General features: G+C 43.2%; 1 protein-coding gene across 6 annotated transcripts in view; it reads right to left on the reverse strand.

Moving 5' to 3' along the window:
• Positions 1 to 2,426: 2,426 nt before the first annotated feature.
• CDK5RAP2 (CDK5 regulatory subunit associated protein 2) overlaps positions 2,427 to 20,725 on the reverse strand; it is a 170,825-nt gene continuing 152,526 nt past the window's right edge. For 2 of the 6 annotated variants that reach the window (XM_075905146.1, XM_075905147.1), the window contains 3 exons: positions 19,546 to 19,692; positions 14,178 to 14,316; positions 7,128 to 8,572 (listed from right to left, as the gene is read on the reverse strand). In XM_075905146.1, coding sequence (XP_075761261.1) covers positions 8,463 to 8,572; positions 14,178 to 14,316; positions 19,546 to 19,692 — 396 coding nt within the window. In that variant the 3' untranslated portion in view covers positions 7,128 to 8,462. The other 4 variants (XM_075905144.1, XM_075905143.1, XM_006129080.4 and 1 more) reach the window with 3 other exon arrangements.

The raw sequence follows: 20,725 nt of genomic DNA on the forward strand, positions 1-20,725 counted from the left end.
AGAGCCATTTTTGGTTTCATGTTGCTTGTTTCCCGTACACCGGGGGAAGGAAAAGGGCAGCTTGCACAGAGCCATTTTTGGCTCTGCTTGTTCTCCACATGCCAGATCTGGTGGGGAGGCTCAGAGCTTTCTCTCCCTCTGACCGCAGGAAGCTGGTGCTGGTGTTCCAATTTTGCAAGAGGCTGTAAGGCTGTAGTACCAGTGCTGGTTCCCTACTGAGGGAGGAACGGGGAGGGGCTGAGTTGGGGCTTCAGAAGAGCCATAGCTGGCTCCCTAGTGAGCCATATTTGTTTTGCAAGCCATAGGTTGCCTACCCCTGCTCTGACACCAGAGTCACATTTCCGATGGGGAGTGTTTGAAAGCCAGATCTGTATGGTGGGGAGACTGGAAAAGAAAAAAACTGTGTTTTGCCAGTGATAAATGCTGGAGGAAGCCATGCCAATGAAATGAAGAAGGCCAAAATTTCATCCTTTGTATCTACTTTTATTACTGCCAATAATCTCCTTTAATTATAGTCCATTTAGGGCTACGATAAATTATTTTTCCACTTAATTTTGTGCCTTTGACATCACTGTACCTAGCCAGCTAGGCTGTTGTGTCTGAACATTCAACATGAAGGAGAAAATGAAACACCATAACCCTAAGGCAAGAGAGTGCATTGAGCCTTTGGGGTCAGGCTCAAAAGTAGGCCCGTTATAAGCATCGCCAGAGACATTAATACCTTTATAACAGAATCTTTTAAATTAAGACTTGTTTTTTTTAGGGTTTGTATCAGAAAATTCTCAAACTGTCTAGGTGCCCAAGTCCCATTAGTTGACTCTGCAGAAGCCTCTCTCCTTGCTAAGCCACTTCTCAAATGCAAATAGGATTGGGATCCAGTATGTCAATAGGAAAACATGTTCTGACTGCAGAGATGCTTAAGCATGACCCATGGAAAGCAAATTTACAAAGACTGACTTGTGCCCCAGCAACAAGGTCTACACTGAAGATACCAGTGATGCTGAAAATCAGGGTCTGTTGATGCAAAAACACTTGGTACCACAAAGGGAACTGACCTCACTTTGCTTCTTAGAAGAAGCCACAATGGCAACTGAGTGCTCAGTAATTGGGGAAAGAGGAATGGAGAGGTAGACTAGGTCTGATTCTGCCTGCCATATTGATGGGGTGCAATCAATCCTGTTGCTGCTGTTGTCAGTACCTGACCCAATGGATGCTCCATGGCCAGTATAGGAGGTACAGCACCCAACTGATATGTGTAGTAATGGTGAGATGACCCAGTTACATCCCACATTAACAAGGAATCACAGTACTGCTCAGAACTCCTCTTAGGAGACAGAGGAGACTCCCTCCAAGTTCTGGAATGGCTTCTGTTTTGCGAGACACTTTCCTTGAAGGACCAGAGGAAGGAGAATGATCCCTCGTTCCCTTAGGGAAAATATCAGACCTTGTACCTGGACCAACATCTCAGTTTGGCTCCAAAAGGCTGTCTGGTACAGAACAAACTGCAGAGATCCCTGGGGCCAAAGCATGTCTCATGGCCTGCTCAAGGCACAAAAGTCTCCTGCCACCTGTGTTCTTTGAGCAATTTACAAATGGAGCCCCTTTCCTTAATATGCTCCTCCAGCAGGTCCAATAAACACTGGGTGAGGGGGACAAGGAGGAAGACACTTTTGGGGACAGCAATCCCATATGATGGAGAGCATTTAAATAAACATTTAAAATTACAAGTCTATCCCACCAGACTAAACCATACTTGACACTACCTAAGGATACTACTATCATAAACTAAAGCTACTATCTAATACAATTATAACATTTTGTAATGGAAAAACACAAGATACAAAGAACCACAGAGGGCTCGGATTCAAATAGCAGGAATGAAGAAGGAATAGAGAGGAGAGCTGGGGCAGCGCTGTCCAGGAGAGGCGCTGCTGTGCCGGAGGGCATGAGTGCTGCCCCTACAGCCAGTGCCAAGCAAAATCATGCATCTGATGAAGTGGGTCTTTGCCCACGAAAGCTTATGCTCCAACACTTCAGTTAGTCTATAAGGTGCCACAGGATTCCTTGCCACTTTTGCAGATTCAGTCTAACACGGCTACCCCTCTGATACTTGAGCAAAATCCCGTGACTTTGATCTACAAGGCACCCACATGTGTTTTCCACTCAGATAGCCACTTGAAGAAGTATACTTTTTAAGTGGGTTGTGTTACCATAATGCAGAGGGAGTTGGAATTTAATGAAGATCTCTGTCAAACTCCTTTTCTGAGTGATCACTGAACAACAGAGGGGCAGAAATGCATCCATATTTCTTCAGAGAAAACAAATGAACCAGCCAAACAACTGAAGACTTTGGCTACAGGTGGTCTATGTTTAGACAGTGCTCAGAAATCTCTGGAGTGTCAAACAAAATAATTAACATGAACAGGTTTAACAAATGCCAGATTTTAATTCACATTTTCAGACCTACCATCAGATTCTAATTGCTACTGTAGAAGTTAGCTACACATCAGGTAGCTCTCAGCAAAATCCTTCATGCACATATTGACAATGCTTTAAAATACTGAAAGCTTCCCACAGTCCTAAAATCCAATGATGCAACACAGACCTAAAGAAAAACTATTAACGTACTGCAAGTATCCATTGTAAAAGAAGTTGAAAGTGGATAATTGCTTTGACTAAGTCTTTTAGGCACTAGGAAATATTGTACCACAAGAAGAAACAGAATGAATCTATCTAAAAAAAAAAAAAAATACAGCATAGCAAAAAAGTAGAAAATTTAAGATGAACCCATGTGAAACACTTTCTGCTCTTCTTTTCAATCCCTCCAGTACCGGTTTATATAATAAATATTCAAAATTAGTCATTTGTCAATATAAAATGCTAAATAAGTTATTTCACAAGAGTTTTGTCAAAGGTTATCAACTATTCAAGTGTCAAAGACCTCTTTAACCCAAGCAATATTAAGGCTTAAACTGTAAAGACGCCTACACACAACGATCACATGAAGGAACAGGCTTTATTAGTGGAACTTTCTCCTTCACAGAATCCTTTTCTTGTTGGTATGTGAAGCTGCTTTTTGATTTTCACTTGGCTGAACCTGGTATGAAAAGCACTTATTAATAAATGTCATAAAATCGAGAAAAGCTCTCAAATACACATATCTTATACACTAGGGTCCTGATCCTGCAAAAGGACCATTTGCAAGCACAGGCTTTTACTTTTGCATGAAGACTGGCTGAACATATGATTCCTTGTAGCAATAAGGATTCTTTTGCATGATTAGGTTCTCACCCAGGCAAGGTTGAGATAATTGTGTAGTATCAAAATAAGAAAAAGCTTTGAGAAATCATTGATGAGGAGGCTAATGGAGGAATGATTCATAAAAGACAAGAGTTGTAAAAGGATTTAGGGGAGTTGGTGGAGAAAGTGGGAACTGGTTACAAGCCAGGGGTGTCATTAAAGGGCAGCGTGAATGGAAAGGGTAGGACAGACAGGAAAGTTAGTATGCTATGGTCTCGAGGGTGTGAAGTCTAAGGGTATGTCTAGACTACAGGCTTGTGTCGACAGAAGTTTTGTCGACAGATACTGTCGACAAAGCTTCTGTCGATAAAGAGCGTCTAGACTACATCCAGTTCTGTCGACAAAGCAAGACTCTTTGTCGACATGACAGTGTAGACGCAAAGGACAGTGTAGATGCAATAATGCCTTCTGTCGACAGAACTCTGTCGACAAATGGCGTTATTCCTCGTAGAATGAGGTTTACAGCCGTCAGCAAAACTGCTGAGTTCTGTTGATGTTATGTTGACAGAACTCAGCGGCAGTGTAAACGCAGGTATAGTTTTGTGGACAAAAGTCCACTTTTGTCAACAAAACCCTGTAGTCTAGACACACCCTAAATGTGCTTGAAGAAAATTCAAGAACTGTTTGTGGTGTGGCAGCCAGTATTAGACACACCAGGCAGGTGAGGTAATATTTTTTATTGGACCAACTGCTATTTGTAAGAGACAAGCTCTTAAGCTGTACAGAGCTTTTCTTCAGCTCTAAGACTATAAAAGGAGACTGTTTAGAAACTCAGACTAATTTAAAAGATTGTATTAGAAAATACCTGTTTGCAGAAGCTTTACCCACTGTGTCTAGATTTAAAAAAACAAAGCCAACTACTAAAAAACAAAATGCAGGATTAGGTGGTGATGGGGGACTTCAACTATCCAGACATATGTTGGGAAACTAACACAGCAGGGCACAGACTATCCAATAAGTTCTTGGACTGCTTTGAAAATAATTTTTTATTTCAGAAGGTTGAAAAAGTTACTAGAAGGAAGCTGTTCTAGATTTGATTTTAACAAATAGGGAGGAACGGGTTCAGAATTTGAAAGTGTAAGGCAGCTTGGGTGAAAGTGACCATGAAATCCTAGAGTTCGTGATTCTAAGGAATGGTAGAAGGGAGAAAAGCAAAATATAGACAATGGATTTCAGGAAGACCAATTTTGATAGCAGCTCTCTGAGTTTAAGTAAAGTCCCATGGAAAACAAGACTAAGAAGAAAAACAACTGAAGAGAGCTGGCAGTTTTTCAAAGGGACATTACAGATAGTCCCCAACTTATGAACAAGTTACGTACCAAGCACTTGGTCGTAACTCGATCTGTTCTTAAGTCAGACCCCATTAATTTAAATGTGACTGCGCTGTTCGTAAGCGCGGATCGCGTTCATAACTTGGGGATGCGCTTAATGGGAAGTTGGTTGTAAGGATGAATGGTCGTAAATCGATGAGTTTGTAACTTGGGGGCTACCTGTATTAAGGGCCCATGTTGATGCAGGGTCTCTTGGGTGCTGTGTCAGGTGCCGTCTTCTGTGCCAATCTATGATGTTTGCTCAGCATGGTGGATGGTGGCGCATAGTGCCGAGGACTTACGTCTGGGCTCAGAGTGGGCCCTCTTATACCACCCCAATTGTTTAAGTGGCGCCAGGCCTGAGGTGCCGGGCTTTACACCTAAGCTAGATGAGCTTGGTGCCAGAGGCAGCGATTTAGTTAGAGAAACACGGACTTTCGCTTTTGCCATGTCCGACGACGTAGAGGGATGACTTTTGTCCATATTTCTGGCCTTGTCCATGTCCTTGGTTTTGGAAAGAGAATTGTTGCGGGATGGTTATAATGACTTCTCATACAAACATTTTTTGAGCCTGTTGGAGTGGTCCCATCTAGTTCTGGCAGTGAAGTTCAAGAAGCATGAACACTTTTGCACCATATATGCCTCTCCTAAGCATTTGATGCAAGAAGAGTGGCCATGGGACACTGGCATGGCTTCTCTACAGGATTTGCAGTGTTTGAAGCCTGGAGAGCCAGGCATTTTGAACTGATGAACAATGAAGAACTGAGGTTTTGTGGTGTTTTTTTTTTCCCGAGGACTTTTTTTTGGGACAAACAGGAAGGGAAGGAGTAAATAACTTGGGTTTGAGAAAACTGAGGGAATTTAACAATTTTTTGTTGCTTCAGATAGAAAAAGGGTGACTGAAAGGGAGTGCCATCTGCTGCTGAGAATGGTAGAGAAGGAAGTGAGGCGCCACACCGCATGCACGCCTAAAGGACACCAATGGCACGAAGAGATGCTACTACATGTGCGTAGTGCGGCAGGGCACTGCTAGAAAAATCCCTGGTCGCCAGTGAGAGGATGCACCAGCATCCGGAGTGGAGCCCCATGGAGACATCACTTAGAGGACAATTTTTCTCCCTCATCCTTGTAACACCTTTTTTGACACTTGAAAATTGTTATGTCTCCTCTTAATCTTCTCTTTTCTAAAACTAAACAAGCTCAGTTTTTTCAGTCTTTCCTAATAGGTCAAGTTTTCTGGACCTTTAATAATTTTTGTTGCTCTTCTCTAGACCTCCTCCAATTTCTCCATATCTCCTGCCGTTGGTCTTCCTCTTGTTTCTAATATATTTGTAGAATTTTTTTTGTTACCCTTTATGTTTCTAGCTAAATTGAGCTTGTTTTGTGCCTTCGCCTATCTAATCTTGCCCCTGCATTCTTGCATTATTTGCTCATATTCTTTCTTTGTAATTTGATCTCATTTCCTCTTTTTATATGGCTCTTTTTTGATTTTGAGATCAGGTAAGATCTCCTGGTTAAGCCAAAATAGTCTCTTTCCATACTTTCTATCTTTCCTACGCAGTGGAATCGCTTGCTTTTGGGCCCTTAATAATGTCCCTTTGAAAAACTGCCAATTGTCTTCAGCTGTTTTTCCTCTTAGTCTTGCTTCCCATGGGATCTTCCCTACCCGCTCTCTGAGTTTACTAAAATCTGCCTTCCTGAGATTCACTGTCTCTGTTTTACTGTTCTCCCTGTTACCATTCATTAGAATTATGAACTGTAGGATTTCATGGTCATTTTCACTCAAGCAGCCTTCCACTTTCAAATTTTCAACCAGTTCCTCTCTATTTTTAAAATCAAATCTAGAACAGAGTCTTCCCAAGTAGCACTCTCAACCTTCTGAAATAAGAAATGGTCTCCAGTGCAGTCCAAGAATTTATGAAGGAGCAGATGAGGTGGAAAAAGATAGGAGCGCTAAACTACAGAAGGCATAAGCAAGGAGATAGGGTTAAGCCAGTAATCCAGCAAATACAAATTAAAAGTAGGATTGGAAGAAATTGAAATGATGTTTTTTATAATTTTGAGAGATAATATTACTTATTTTAAGCATTTTAATTTTTTTATCAATTTAATTTGTTGGAAATAATTGAGGGGTCATCAATAATTTATTGACAGCAGATATTGAGACTCGAAACATTGAAGATTTATAACTATAAAACGTAAAGACAAATTGACATGTGCTGGCAAAATCTAATCTTTCTAAGACTAATTATAATGTGCAACTTAAATATTAAAGAACATTTATTAAATGAATGTAACCAATCCCTCATGTTTATGTCAGGCTAGTGGGAAATAAAAACAAAATAACTGATAGTAATGCTGCAAAATATACTACTAATATGGTCATTTATATTAAATGTATTTACTCTAGCATGTTACATACTATGGGGCACTTAATGTAAACAGATTTTACTTACTTCTAGGTTTCCTCTCGCCTTCTTTAAAACATCATGGGTTAAAGCCACTGCAAAGAGAATGTACAGATTAGATACATTCCTTTCTCAAAGTTTATTAGTAAATAAAAACACATCAAAACCCACAAATTGGGCAAATGAGCCACCACCATATATATAAATAATATATATATAATCAAGGCTAATAATACACCCTGGCCACTTCAAGCTAGGTATCAAAACTTAAGAGAACTGAAATCCCTTGATGCTATGAACAGTTGTAAAAACACTTAGTACGCTTACAATGACTCTGGGATGTGGGTATCATCTCATAAGCAACTACTGAGCAGCTAAATGACTTGCCCAAAACCTGAGGGGCAGTCAGAGGCAGTGTCATAAACAGACCCTATGTTTATGGGGTGAACTGAACACAGGCCTATTTCCTGCCTGTGCTCAGTTCACCAACTATTCTGTCTGTCACATATACAGAACAAAAGGGTGAGTACTTTAAAAATATTCCTCCCATAACAAGGACTAACATGTGTATTACAGCACTGTATTTAAAAGTTATGATTTTGACTCATAGATGTGCATAGCCCTCTCCAATACTGAAAAAATGGATTCCCTGCCCCGAGATGTTTGTGTTGTAAGGGCTCAGGTAGCCCCTTGGAAATCGAAGTGTATAGAAAGGTAAGATGGAGCATGACATAATTACAATCCGTTCTTCGGGACTATGAAGGAAGATATTGGGGAAGAGGACAGATGGCAAAATATGTACATCAACTCTTCCAGCATGAAGGAACTGGCAGTTCAAGGACATGACAGCTTATATACCCTCTGGAGAAATAATGCAAGAGTGACTTGTTCTGAAGGGTTCCAAGTTTTTGTTTATCAATCAAGCTAGTTAGCCTCCAAAGGAGGAAAAGACCTAAGAAAAGGGAGAGGGCTGTTTCTATTAAAAACTGATCTTTGAAATGCCAGGTTAAAAATGAGATTCTCTAAACTCACAGCTCCACAACTGTTCAAATATACGGTTCAAGTAGCAATTTAATATTCCAGTCTAAAAAAAATAACAATAAATAACTTAGGCATAATAAAGATTTTTTCATTATAATAATAAGAACACACCAACTCCAAGGTTATAGCTGACAGGCAATAATTATAGCCCTGGCAGATTACAGCAATTTGGCTCTGCATTGTTACATGTTCAGATGAGGTTTGTAAGCAGAATTCTTTCATCATAAGAATATGTAAGAGAGAAACTATGCCTCTAAATATATGTAGAGATACTCAAGTTAACAGTACCAGAGGACCTGAAGGCACTTGAAAGGGACTTGAAGAGTTCTAGGGGCACTAGCCAGCTAGCAGGAATTTGTTTTGTGGAAAATGAGATGCAAGGGAACGTCACCCACTTTGATGCCTATGATTTCTTGCTAAGTAAAACAGGAACTGTAAGCATGAAGATGCAGTTTAGCAGCGTCCCATGATTCATGTATCTTCCTTTATGCATGGTCAGGAGTTTGTGGAGAGCTGTAATTTAGAAACATTTCTGAAATTGCTCTAAAAGCCAATGGTAAGTTGACATCCGTAATTCCCATAATCAATGAAACGTACAGAAAATTGTATCAAGGTCTCTGGGTATGTCTACACTACCCTCCTAGTTCGAACTAGGAGGGTAATGTAGGCATACCGCACTTGCAAATGAAGCCCGGGATTTGAATTTCCCGGGCTTCATTTGCATAAGCGGGGAGCCGCCATTTTTAAAACCCCGCTGGTTCGAACCCCGTGCAGCGCGGCTACACGGGGCACGAACTAGGTAGTTCGAACTAGGAAGCCTTCCTAGTTCGAACTACCTAGTTCGTGCCCCGTATAGCCGCGCTGCACGGGGTTCGAACCAGCGGGGTTTTAAAAATGGCGGCTCCCCGCTTATGCAAATGAAGCCCGGGAAATTCAAATCCCGGGCTTCATTTGCAAGTGCGGTATGCCTACATTACCCTGCTAGTTCGAACTAGGAGGGTAGTGTAGACATACCCTCTCTGAGTAACATAGTGATTTCCACTCATAAAGAACACTGTTAGTAAATTCATTTTACCTGACAAAACTAGGTTTTTTTTCAAATAAAAATATTAAATTCCATACATGGATAGAATTTAGAGTATATGAAACTAATAGTGAAGCTGCTACTAGCCAGGTAGCATTTTGTATCAGGATATTTTAGAATATGATGGCTTCATTTTATCAGGATCTAGTTCACAATGGGGTGTGAACTGTTTGAATGTGGTTTTTTGGTGGTTGTTTTTTGGGGAGGAGGAGTGAAGAGAGTGGGATTAGCCCTAAATATGCACAGTTTTACACCCTCAGAACTAGCAGAGATCTACACAGCATGTAAGTTCTCAGAACACAGGAACTGTCATCCTGGAAAAGACAGACTGCATCCCTAGGTCATTTTTTAAGCAGACAAAATAAAATAACTCTAGAATTATTTTTTAAAAGAATAAATTGAGTTATTTGACTTCCAAAAATTGAACAAAACAGAAATTTGGATGAACTAAAACCAATTGTAATGTCATTTGTTACAATAGTCTTTTGAAAAAGACTAGTGTAAACACAACACATGTAGTGAACAGGCAGCAGCTAACAGGGTAGTCTGCCTGGGAAACATCTGAGAGGAGCTCAGGTAAGTGTGGCTTTTGGGGGGGGATGTGTTGTGAGCTGGTGGGGTGAGTATCCAAGTGTTTGTCTATCTGTGAGTATTTGTTTGACTGTGTGTTTGACGGTTTGAAAAGAGTGGCACTTTGAAAAGTGTGACTTGGGAGTGCTTTATTCCAGGAGGGCCTTCAGAGAAGCTTCTAGATCAAGGCACTAGTTCCCATGGGGGACTTTAATCACCCTGACATCTGCTGGGAGACCAACACAGCAGTACACAGACAATCCAGGAAGTTTTTGGAGAATGTAGGGGATAACTTCCTGGTACAGGCACTGAAGGAACCAACCAGGGGACATGTGCAGCTTGACTTGCTCCTCACAAACAGGAAAGAACTAGTAGGGGAAGCAGATGTCGGTGGCAACCAAAGGAAGAAAGGAGAGCATCAAAATGCACACCCTGGACTTCAGAAAAGCAGACTTTGACTCCCTCAGAGAACTGATGGGCAGGATTCTCTAGGATGCTAACATGAAGGGGAAAGGAGTCCAGGAGAGCTGGCAATATTTTAAAGAAGACTTATTGAAGGCACAGGAACAAACCATCCTGATGTGCAGTAAGAAAAGCAAATATGGTAGGCAACCAGATTTGGCTTACCGGAGAAATCCTTGGTGAATTTAAAGACAAAAAGAAATCTTATGAGTAGAAGAAACTTGGACAGATCACTAGGGAGGAGTAAAAATATATTGCTTGAGAATGCAGGGGGTAATCAGGAAAGTGAAAGAACAATGGAATTGCAGCTAGCAAGGGATGAAAAGGGTAACAAGAAAGGTTTCTACAGGTATGTTAGCAATAAGAGGGTTATCAGAGAGGGTGTGGGGCCCTTATGGATGAGGGAGGTAACATAGTGACAGATGATGTGAGAAAAACTGAAGCACTCAATGCTTTTTTTCCTGTCTTCACAGACAAGGTCAGCTCCCAGACTACTGTACTAGGCAACGCAGCATGGGAAGGAGGTGGGCAGCCATCGGTTGAGAAAAAACAGGTTAAGAACTATTTAGAAAAGCTAAACACACACACAAATCCATGGGTTCAGATTTAATGCATCTGAGGGTACTGAGGGAGTTGGCAAATGTCATTGCAGAGCCTTTGGCCATTATCTCTGAAAACTAGTGTTGATCGGGAGGGATCCCGGATGATTGGAAAAAGGCAAATGTAGTGCCCATCTTTAAGAAAGGGAAGAAAGACAATCCACGGAACTATAGATCGGTCAGCCTTACCTCAGTCCCTGGAAAAATCATGGAAGGGATCCTTAAGGAAACCATTTTGAAGCACTTGGAAGAGTGGAAAGTGATCAGGAATAGTCAACATGGATTCACCAAGGGCACATCATGCCTGACCAATATGATTAGATTTTATGACGAGGGAACTGGTTCTGTGGACATGGGGAATTCAGTGGATGTGATATAACTTGACTTTAGCAAAGCTTTTGATATGGTCTCCTACAATATTCTTGCCAGCAAGTTAAGGAAGTATGGACTGGATAAATGGACTGTAAGATGGATAGAAAGCTGGCTAGATTGTCGGGCTCAATGTGTAGTGATCAACGGTTCGATGTCTGGTTGGTGGTCAGTTTCAAGTGGAGTGCCCCAAGGATTGATTCTAGGGCCAGTTTTATTCCACATCTTCATTAATGACCTAGATGAGAGGATATATTACACCCTCAGCAAATTTGTGGATGACACTAATCTAGAGAGGGAGGTAGATACATTGGATGGCAGGGATAGAATCCAGAGTAAGCTAGACAGATTAGAGGACTGGGCCAAAAGAAATCTGATGAGGTTCAACAAGGTCAAATTCTGCACTTGGGACGGAAGAATCCCAAGCACTGTTACAGGCTGGGGACCGAATGGCTAGGTAGCAGTTCAGCAGAAAAGGACCTGGGGATTACAGTGAATGAAAAACTGGATATGAGTCAACAGTGTGCCCTTGTAGCCAAGAAGGCTAACGGCACATTAGAGTGCATTAGGAGGAGCATTGCCTGCAGACGTAGAGAAGTAATTATTCCCCTATATTTGGCACTAGTGAGGCCACATCTGGAATATTGTGTCCAATTCTGGGCCCCCCATTACAGAAAGGTGGTAGATGCATTGGAGAGGGTCCAACGGAGGGCAATCAAAATGATTAGGTGGCTGGAGCACTTGACCTACGAGACGAGGCTGAGGGATTTGGGCTTATTTAGTCTGCAGAAGAGAAGAGTGAGAGGGGATTTGATAGCAGCCTTTAACTTCCTGAAGGGAGGTTCCAAAGAGGATGGAGAGAGGCTGTTCTCAGTAGTGATGGATGGCAGAACAAGGAGCAATGGTCTCAAGTTACAGTGGGGGAGTTCTAGGTTGGATATTAGGGAAAACTATTTCACTAGGAGGGTGGTGAAATACTGAAATGGGTTATGTAGGGAGGGGATGGAATCTCTGTCCCTAGAGGTTTTTAAGTCTTGACTTGACAAAGCCCTGGCTGGGATGATTTAGTTGGGGTTGGTTTCTGCTTTGGGCAGGAGCCTGGACTCTGACTTCCTGAGATCTCTTCCAGCCCTAAGATTCTAACTTATAAATACTGAGCTACAGGATAAAAGTTTGCGGTTCATTTCAATGATTTGAGTAGCACATGGCATTTGTGAAAGGTCATTTTGTACAGTTAGGTGATACTATTTAACATTTTAAATTCTAGCTTAATTACTCAAAAGAGAAGCTCTTACATTTGAAAAAATCAGAGCTGCAGCAGTCTGGGATCCATTGCAAGCTGGGACTGCTCAGTCCTGGCTTGTGCTGTCCTCTAGAGCTAACCCTCTTACTGACTAATTGAATAGTGAATGGAAATTCCATCGACTACTTAACATCCCTATGCTGATCTATCATCTCAGTTTAGTTCCTTTTAGAAAAATGGCTTGGATGAAAACTGCAATCTTGGCACAAGATGGGCTCCACACCAATCAGATCATTGGTGGGTAACATCTAAACCTATTTGCTTTAATTTTTGCACTAAAAGTATCCAGTGAAATTGTTGTAAAGGTAAATTTTTTGTACACTTTTTAGCTTTATCAAATGCATTAGTGTATGCATGTGGGAACTACAATTTCCTTAAGCCAAAAGTCTGCTTCTCAGCTTCCTTCCCTACTACCTGATTGTTAATCAATGAGAGGTCAAAAGAGACTCATTTAGTAAGTTGCGGAGAGTGGGGCTTAAAGAACAAGTGGCAGGATGTAGGAGCCACCCTACTGTCCAAGAAGAGACACAAGTAGGACTGCCAGCTTCCCTTGAAACCTTGTTACTGCCAATTAATTGAGGTGGGGGACAGAGCTGGTGGGGAAATAGCAGGCACAAAACAAACTAAATACTGAAGACTGTAAGCCAGTGTCACCATAGGTCAGAATTAACAGTGGTGAAGTGGAGGTTAGTTTGGATGGTAGATGGTGCACATGAGTTAAAGGGTGTGCTTGATATAAGTGTTTAGTTGTGTTGTAGTGAATCAGCCATACCCACACATTTCCTGGTTTTGAATGTTTGACTTGGTGGCTGTACTTGTGTAATATTGAAGGATCCTGACTATTGTGATTTTGTCTTGGGACTAGACTGTGTTTAGTCTTTGATACAACTATAAAATATGCAGTTATGACAATTTTTCAGAAGCTACCTTATAAGAAATATGAATGAAATCACCCACTGTTAACTGTCTGGCCACGGCCATTAAGAATGAAATTTAATTTTACAGCCCATTCTAGTTTTTCCTATCAGAACTGCCATGTTTAGTAGTAAGGACTACATTCTCATGCTAATGGGTCCTCTTTCTTTGCTTGCAATCCTCCAATACAGTCCAGAAAGTTGACTTATCTTCCCATGATGCTCCACATGGGCAATTCTGTTGCTCTGGCACCTTTCTTTGACCAACAACTATATTCCCAATTACTGTGACAGTTTGCAAGATGTAAACACGCCAGAAAACTTGGTAATTCTAGATTTACTAAGACTGGGGGGGTTGGCTCATTATTTGGAGAGGGAAATGACGACAGAAATAGGGAAAAACATTGCTTTTCCTTTATAGACAATTCTCACAAGATAGGAAACTGGTACATTAAATGAAATAACAGGGGTTTTTTTTTGACAATGAGGCTTATACAACAATGGGTTATGGATGAAATTTCACTCCATTACAATAGGCCTGCACAAATCCCTACACAACACTTAAGTTAGCTCCATGTACCATATCCACAGTGTGCTGGCCTGCCTTATGCATTGGGATAAATTTCCTCCTTATTGAACAAAGCACCAAGCTTTATATAGCATATCCTTTGGATTCCCAGGAAATATTTAACACTAGCTATTAAACAGCACTTCAATACCAGAAGTTTCACACTAAAAACAGTTTTTGTTCATTTCATTTCCTCTACATAAATAAAATAGAAGAAACTGAGGAATTAATCATAGACCATTCACTGACATTGATCAATGATGACTTTCTCCATGTTTTCCTTCAGCTGGTTTGTAGAGTGCAAGCGTTTAACAGTACTATGTAGCTTCTTCTCCTGCTCAGACAATTTCTTATGGAGTCTAAGTATTTCTGCTTTCATTCCTTCATCCTAAATTGAAAGAAGAAAATAATGACTTCAGAATTCATATATAAACTACAGTGCATAGTTAACTGCTAAACAATTTAGTGCAAGAGCCTTGAAACTTCTTCATAGATGGAATTCCCTACTGGAGTGTCTCATGGCCACTTCCCCTTTCAATCTCAACTGTACATGGGGCTGAGGAAGTAAGCAAAGTCTCCTCCACCTGCTGGGGCACACAGTGCCTAAAGGGAACTGCCAGCTGTAAAAAAACAACTGGCAGTACTATTTAGGTGCCATGTGCCCCTGCCAGGGTGGAGGTAGGGAGCAAAGACTTCATGTGCTCCCTCACCTCCAGGCCAATCAGTCTGGAGACAGGGGAGCATGCAAAGTATCCTCCCCCCGCCAGGGGTGGGCTGCACTTAAAGGGAACCTTTTTACCCAAGGACCTGCCCCTTTGGGGGAGGCCCGTGACCACTTCCAAAATTCATTAAGTGGCCCCCCTTCACAAATTATTGCCCACCCCTGATTTAAATGCACCATAACAGGGACAGGAACAGTTTGATTGCAAGATTAGTTTATAATCTGTCCTATTTAAAGGCTTTATTTCCATCATCTAGGTGTGATTATCATCCTTTGTGACAGTGCTTCTAAACAGAACGCCAAGCTGTAGCACACTGAATGTGGCTAAACAGTTGCCAGTATCATTGATCCATACCCTTGCACAAGTTCCAGTTCTAAGTGCCAGTATTGCTTGTATTGTGTCACTTGTTGAACTTTGTATTGTGTCTCTTGGAATTCTCATCCAGTATTTAGCTCCTGGGTGGCACTAATCACTCAAAGCTTCAGGATGACATGAGGTGTTAGATATTCAGTGTATTTTAGGATCAAACATTAAGGGCCAAACTTTCCAAAAGAGCTCATCTCCCATCTAGGCACCAAAGTAAGTAGACAGATTTCCAAATAAACTTGGTAAGCCGGGTTAGAAGCTCTCTTGAAAATTGGGCTTCCGTCTAGGTGCCCACAGAGAAGCTGAGCTTGCTTGAACATACAAACATACAGATTTTGGGTAGGCCTTGATACTTATCATGGTTTGAATGTGCATGGAAATGAAGCTTTATCTGTATCTGGTGTATTTTGAGACACATTGGTGTATAGGTATAGTATAAACAAACCTGCATACATACATGTAAGTTCAGAAAAGTATGCACATATGTTGCAGTACAGGCTCCTCTATCTATCGGAACATTTAAGTGTGCATGGTACTAGTTGAATGACATACTCCTTCAAGGCTTTTTGACAGCGTCACTAACTACAGGATCTCAACTCAGTGAGAGCAGCTTAGTTTTTTTTATATATTTTCTCACACACACAGAGTTTGATTTTTAGCTTGGAACAGTACACACACACACACACACACACACACACACACACACACACAGTTTGATTTTTAGTACACACACACACACACACACACACACACACACACACACACACAGAGTTTGATTTTTAGCTTGGAACAGTTAATTGTTGAGTGGTGATATTGTAACAGCACAGGTAATTCACTCCTCATTCTGTTTACATTAGCTCATTTTCATAGTGTAATCCTTTTCAGTTAAAAAGTTTATAAAAGTTGCTTTGGTATTCTGTGGGACTTTAAAATTTGTTCCTGTTATACAGATCAGATGTCACAGTGATGAAAGTGAAACTCAGCCCTATTTATCTCAGACTGAGTTTGGAGTGGCCTCATTTTTTCCAGATTTGGCCATTTGCCTGTAATCCAAAGATGACAGGTAATTTGCATAAAACAGAGCAGATGATAGCTCACATCTTTACTCTGGATCTCCAGTCCGGGGTGACTACAATCTAGAGCAGGGGTAGGCAATAATTTTTGACCTGGGACCACTTCAGAAATTATTGAAGTGATCCCTGGCGGCTCTGGAAGGGACAGGACCTCAGGTAGAAGGGGAGGGGCCAGAACACTGCTGTGCTTCCCTGCCACAGACCTTGATTGGTCTGGAGGTAGAGGAGCACGTGAAGTCTTTGCCCCCTTCCCCTCCCCCCCCCCCGTTCTGAACAGCTGGAGGTTCCCTCTAGGTGCCCACAGCCCTTGTGATGGGAGGAGACTTTGCGTGCTCCCGCCGCTGCCCCAAGGTCAATCAGGGCTGGGGGAGAGGAGAGAATGCAAAGTCTGCCCCCTCCCTGCAAGAGAGCACTGCACTTAAGTCACCCACCAGATGAGCAGCAGCCCCTTGTAGAGGTGGAGGAGATTTGCACGCTTCTCCCCTGACTAACGTTGGGGTAGGAGGAGTGCAAAGTCTCTTGCTCCCTGCCCCCAGCATGTGGTGCTTACAGTCAACTGCCAGGGTTGACTAAGCACTGCGCTCTCCCCTGTCCTTTCTTATGCTGTGATTCCTATTGTCCTGTACTGCTCTGCAGTGAGTGAGTGTGTGTGTGTGAGTGCAGGGGAGGGAGGGGGGTGCGGGGGAGGGGAAGGGGACACACACATTGCCTAGCGGGGGATAGGATCTTTGGGGGAGAACTCCTCAGGGAAAGCATGTAGGGAATGGCCCAGGCTGGCCTGTCACCTGACCCTAGAGCAGGGGTAGGCAATGACTTTTGAATGGGGGTGGGTGGGGGGGGGGTTTCATAAATTTCAGAAGTGGCCACGGGCTTCCCTGGAAGGGGTGGGGCTTTGTGTGGAAGGGGTGGGGTTGAGAACTATTCTTCCCAGAACTTTGCTTGGCCTGGGGTCCCTGTCCCGACTTCTGGCCGATGGAAGGGACCTGGAGCAAAGGAGAGGGTGCCGGGGGCTAGTCTCCTCCCATGGTTGTCTGGGGTGGAGGCTTAGATTTCACGTAACATGGCTGGCAGCTCCTGGCCCAACTGCTAACTTGTTGCCTCAGCAGCAGCCTGGCAGGCACAAGCCCAAAGAATAGAAACAGTTGAAAGGGCTCGTGCCTCCCGGGCAGCTCCCAGACAACGGGCCAGTGGGACCGAGAGCTGCAAGCCCTTTCAATTGCTTCGGTTTGAAGTGCTTGTACCTGCCCAGTGGCTGCCAGGCAACGCAGCCGCCCAGCAAGTACAAGCCCTTTAAATAGAAGCAGCTGAAAGGGCTCGCGGATCTCCGGCTCCCAGGCAACGTGCTCGGGCAGTGATCAGCAACCTTTCAGAGGTGGAGTGCCGAGATTTGACTTATTTGCCTCTGAGCAGGTCCGAGGGCTGGTGATACTTTTTAAAGTCAATAATAGTCCTACTTACAGCAGCTTCATTAATAAATAAATGAAGATGCAGAACTTACCTTTTAGTGCAAGCTTTGGCAACCTTTCAGAAGCGGTGTACCGAGATTTAATTTACTCATGAATCTCTGTGCCGGGAGAAGAAGGGCAGAGGGGAGGCAAGGGCAGGCTGGGCACAGTGACCTTATTTTCTGAACCAACTGCAGCTAGTGAGAACGGTTTAATTTAAATGATGAAAGATTAAGTGTTTTAACTCTCTCATGTTAGTTTATCAAACATCATTTTAAATAAAGTAAAATATTATGTCCAACACTAAAGATTCCCATGTTTTATTTATTTATGGCAGGGGTAGGGAACCTTTTTTGGGTCAGGGGTCACTGACACAGAAAAATCAGTTGGGGACCACACAAGTGAGAGAAAAAAAATTCCTCCAACCCCCCCCCCCACACACACACACTCACTGATGTGGCCACAACTGAGATACCTCACTCTTCTGGTGCCCCAGATTCCTGGGGTGAGCGGAAGGGAAGTTAGTGAATTTTATGGACCTTCTTAGGCTCTTAGGCAGGGTAAAAAATAAGGGGTACAGTGCACAAGACAGAGGTGCCAATAGGTAGGACAGGAATGGGTGCAGTGCAGAAGAAGGCTGGGAGTAAGGTGTCTGGCCAGGTGGAGGTAGCAGGAGCAAGGGAGGGTGCAGTGTGTGGCCAGGAGAGAGGGTGCAGGAGCAACGCAGATGAAGGTGCAGAGTGGGGTGTTTGGCCAGGAGAAAGGGTGCAGGAACAAAGGAGGGTATCAAGCTGGGGGTGCCAAGTCTTGGGAGAAAGGGGGAGGAAAGTAAGGGGATAGGAGGGTGTTTGGGCATGAGGAGGGACCTTACTGGTTTTGTACCCCCTTGCAGCAACTGCTGCAGCTACGCTGTCCTGGCCGCCCTGGAGGGAGGTCCCACTGCTGGGGTCCACATCGTCTAGGCCCGGTTGCCACTGTTGACACAGTCTGGGGCCGCCTCAGAGGCCCTGCTGCCACTGTGGTCTAGGGCTGGCCCTAGAGGTCCCGAGGTTGCAGCCTATGTGATCTGGGGCCAGTCCCGGAGAAGCCACTGCCACGGCCCCCCAGCCCTGGACCGCGTGGCCACAGCAGTAGTTCCTCCAGGGCCGGACCCAGATCATGTGGCCATGGCAGCGGCGCTTCCGGTCCTGGCTGAGGCGCTGCTAAGGAGCCTCAATCACAGCGCTGCCTTGTCCCAACACAGCCTAACCTGTTGCAGGGAGGAAGCGCTCTCCAGCAGCTGCACAGGAGGAGGGGGGACACGGGGCTGAGCTCCCTGCCACATGGCACTGAAAAATGCCATAGGTTGCCAACCCCTGCACTAGGAGACAGGGCCTGGAACTGCCTGGCGGGCCAAATTCGGCCTGCTGAGAGGCTTTTGCCCACCCCTGCCCTAGAAGGAAGATACAACCAGTGATAGTCAGATAACACCCGGGGCTAGGAAATCTGAACACAGCTGCCTAGACAGCTGGGACCAGTTGCTGGGTGTGAGAGTTGAGTTTTGGGCTGGCTTAGGGAGAAGGGAGACTAGCGGGCTTGGGAGGCCAGGAAGGGCCCCCCTGGCTCTGGGCCCTCGTATCCCCAAGATGGATTGTACTGACTGCTCCTGGTTCCTGTAACAATGAGTCTGTGCTATGGTGTGTCCCTATCAATGAATAAACCTTCTGTTCTACTTGTTGGCTGAGAGTCATGTCTGGTGGCGGATGGGGGTGCAGGGTACGGAGGCGGGAGAGTGGCAGGACCTCCGCGGGCAAAATCTAGAGCATGCATTGTTTCATTCTAGTGTTAAGTCAAGGAGGCTCAGATCAAGAGAACATTTAGTCTGAAACTCGTCATAGGTGATAATGTAGCCACAACTTGACCATATCTGCTTCCAAAGTAGTTCATGAATCATGTATGACAATCTTATGTAACTTTCAGGACAATCTCTGAACGGTTCATTGCTTTTGCCTTCACACAAACAACACTGTACCTGATTGCAGCGAGCAGTATTGTGGACAACTTTCATAGGAAGTGAAACTCTCCAGAGAAGTTTTAATAAACGTGCAGACTCTTCTAAAATCAGCTGTAACGTGTGAATATTTGCAGAAAAGTTATTCAGTGATTCCTGCTTAGGAACCTGTATTGCAGGATATGAAACAATATATTTATCTTTAAAAGAGTATGAAAATATAGGTTTTAATTAAATATATACATCCCATAGCTATGAATTTCATATTTAAGATGAGAAACAAAGCTATTGTGTACCAGGAAAAATCTAATTAATTAGTTAAGAGAAAGTGCTGAATTATACAATTTTCAAATACGGGGGAAGGTGATTCTTCCTAAACAATAACAACGAACAGGTATTGCAAACAGGGAGTTTAGAGAGGGAGTTCTCCAGGTAAGGGAGAAGTGACTACAGGACTCAAGGGAAGGTGCTGTCTGTAGAATAGTGATAGAAATGTAGCCGTGTTAGTCTGGTGTAGCTGAAACAAAATACAGGACTATGTAGCACTTTAAAGACTAACAAGATGGTTTATTAGATGATGAGCTTTCGTGGGCCAGACCTACTTCCTCAGATCAAATAGTGGAAGAAAATAGTCAAAACCATATATACGAAAGGATACAATAAAAAAAATGAACGCATATGAAAAGGACAAATCACATTTCAGAACAGAAAGGGGATGGAGGGGGGGGAAAGGAAGGTAAATGTCTGTGAGTTAATGATATTAGAGGTGGGGAAGGGTAGATGTCTGTGAGTTAATGGTATTAGAGGTGATAATTGGGGAAGCTATCTTTGTAATGGGTAAGGTAGTTGGGGTCTTTGTTCAGCCCCCCGCGGAGAGTGTCGAATTTTAGCATGAATGCCAGTTCAGAGAATTCCTTTTCAAGTGCAGATTTGAAAGTCTTCTGAAGTAAGATGCATGTGATTAGGTCATTGAGATAGTGTCCTTTCTGGTTGAAATGGCAAGAAACTGTTTTTTCTTTGTGATCCTGTCTAATGTCTATTTTGTGGGCATTGATTCTTTGGCGAAGTGTCTGAGACATTTGTCCAATGTACATAGCAGACGGACACTTTCGGCACATGATAGCATAGATTATATTTCTGGATGCGCAGGAATATGTGTTCTTGATCTTATAACTCACTTGGTTAGGCCCAATAATGGTGT

The sequence above is a fragment of the Pelodiscus sinensis genome, chromosome 22, assembly GCF_049634645.1.
Source record: "Pelodiscus sinensis isolate JC-2024 chromosome 22, ASM4963464v1, whole genome shotgun sequence".
NCBI classification, from domain to species: Eukaryota; Metazoa; Chordata; order Testudines; family Trionychidae; genus Pelodiscus; species Pelodiscus sinensis.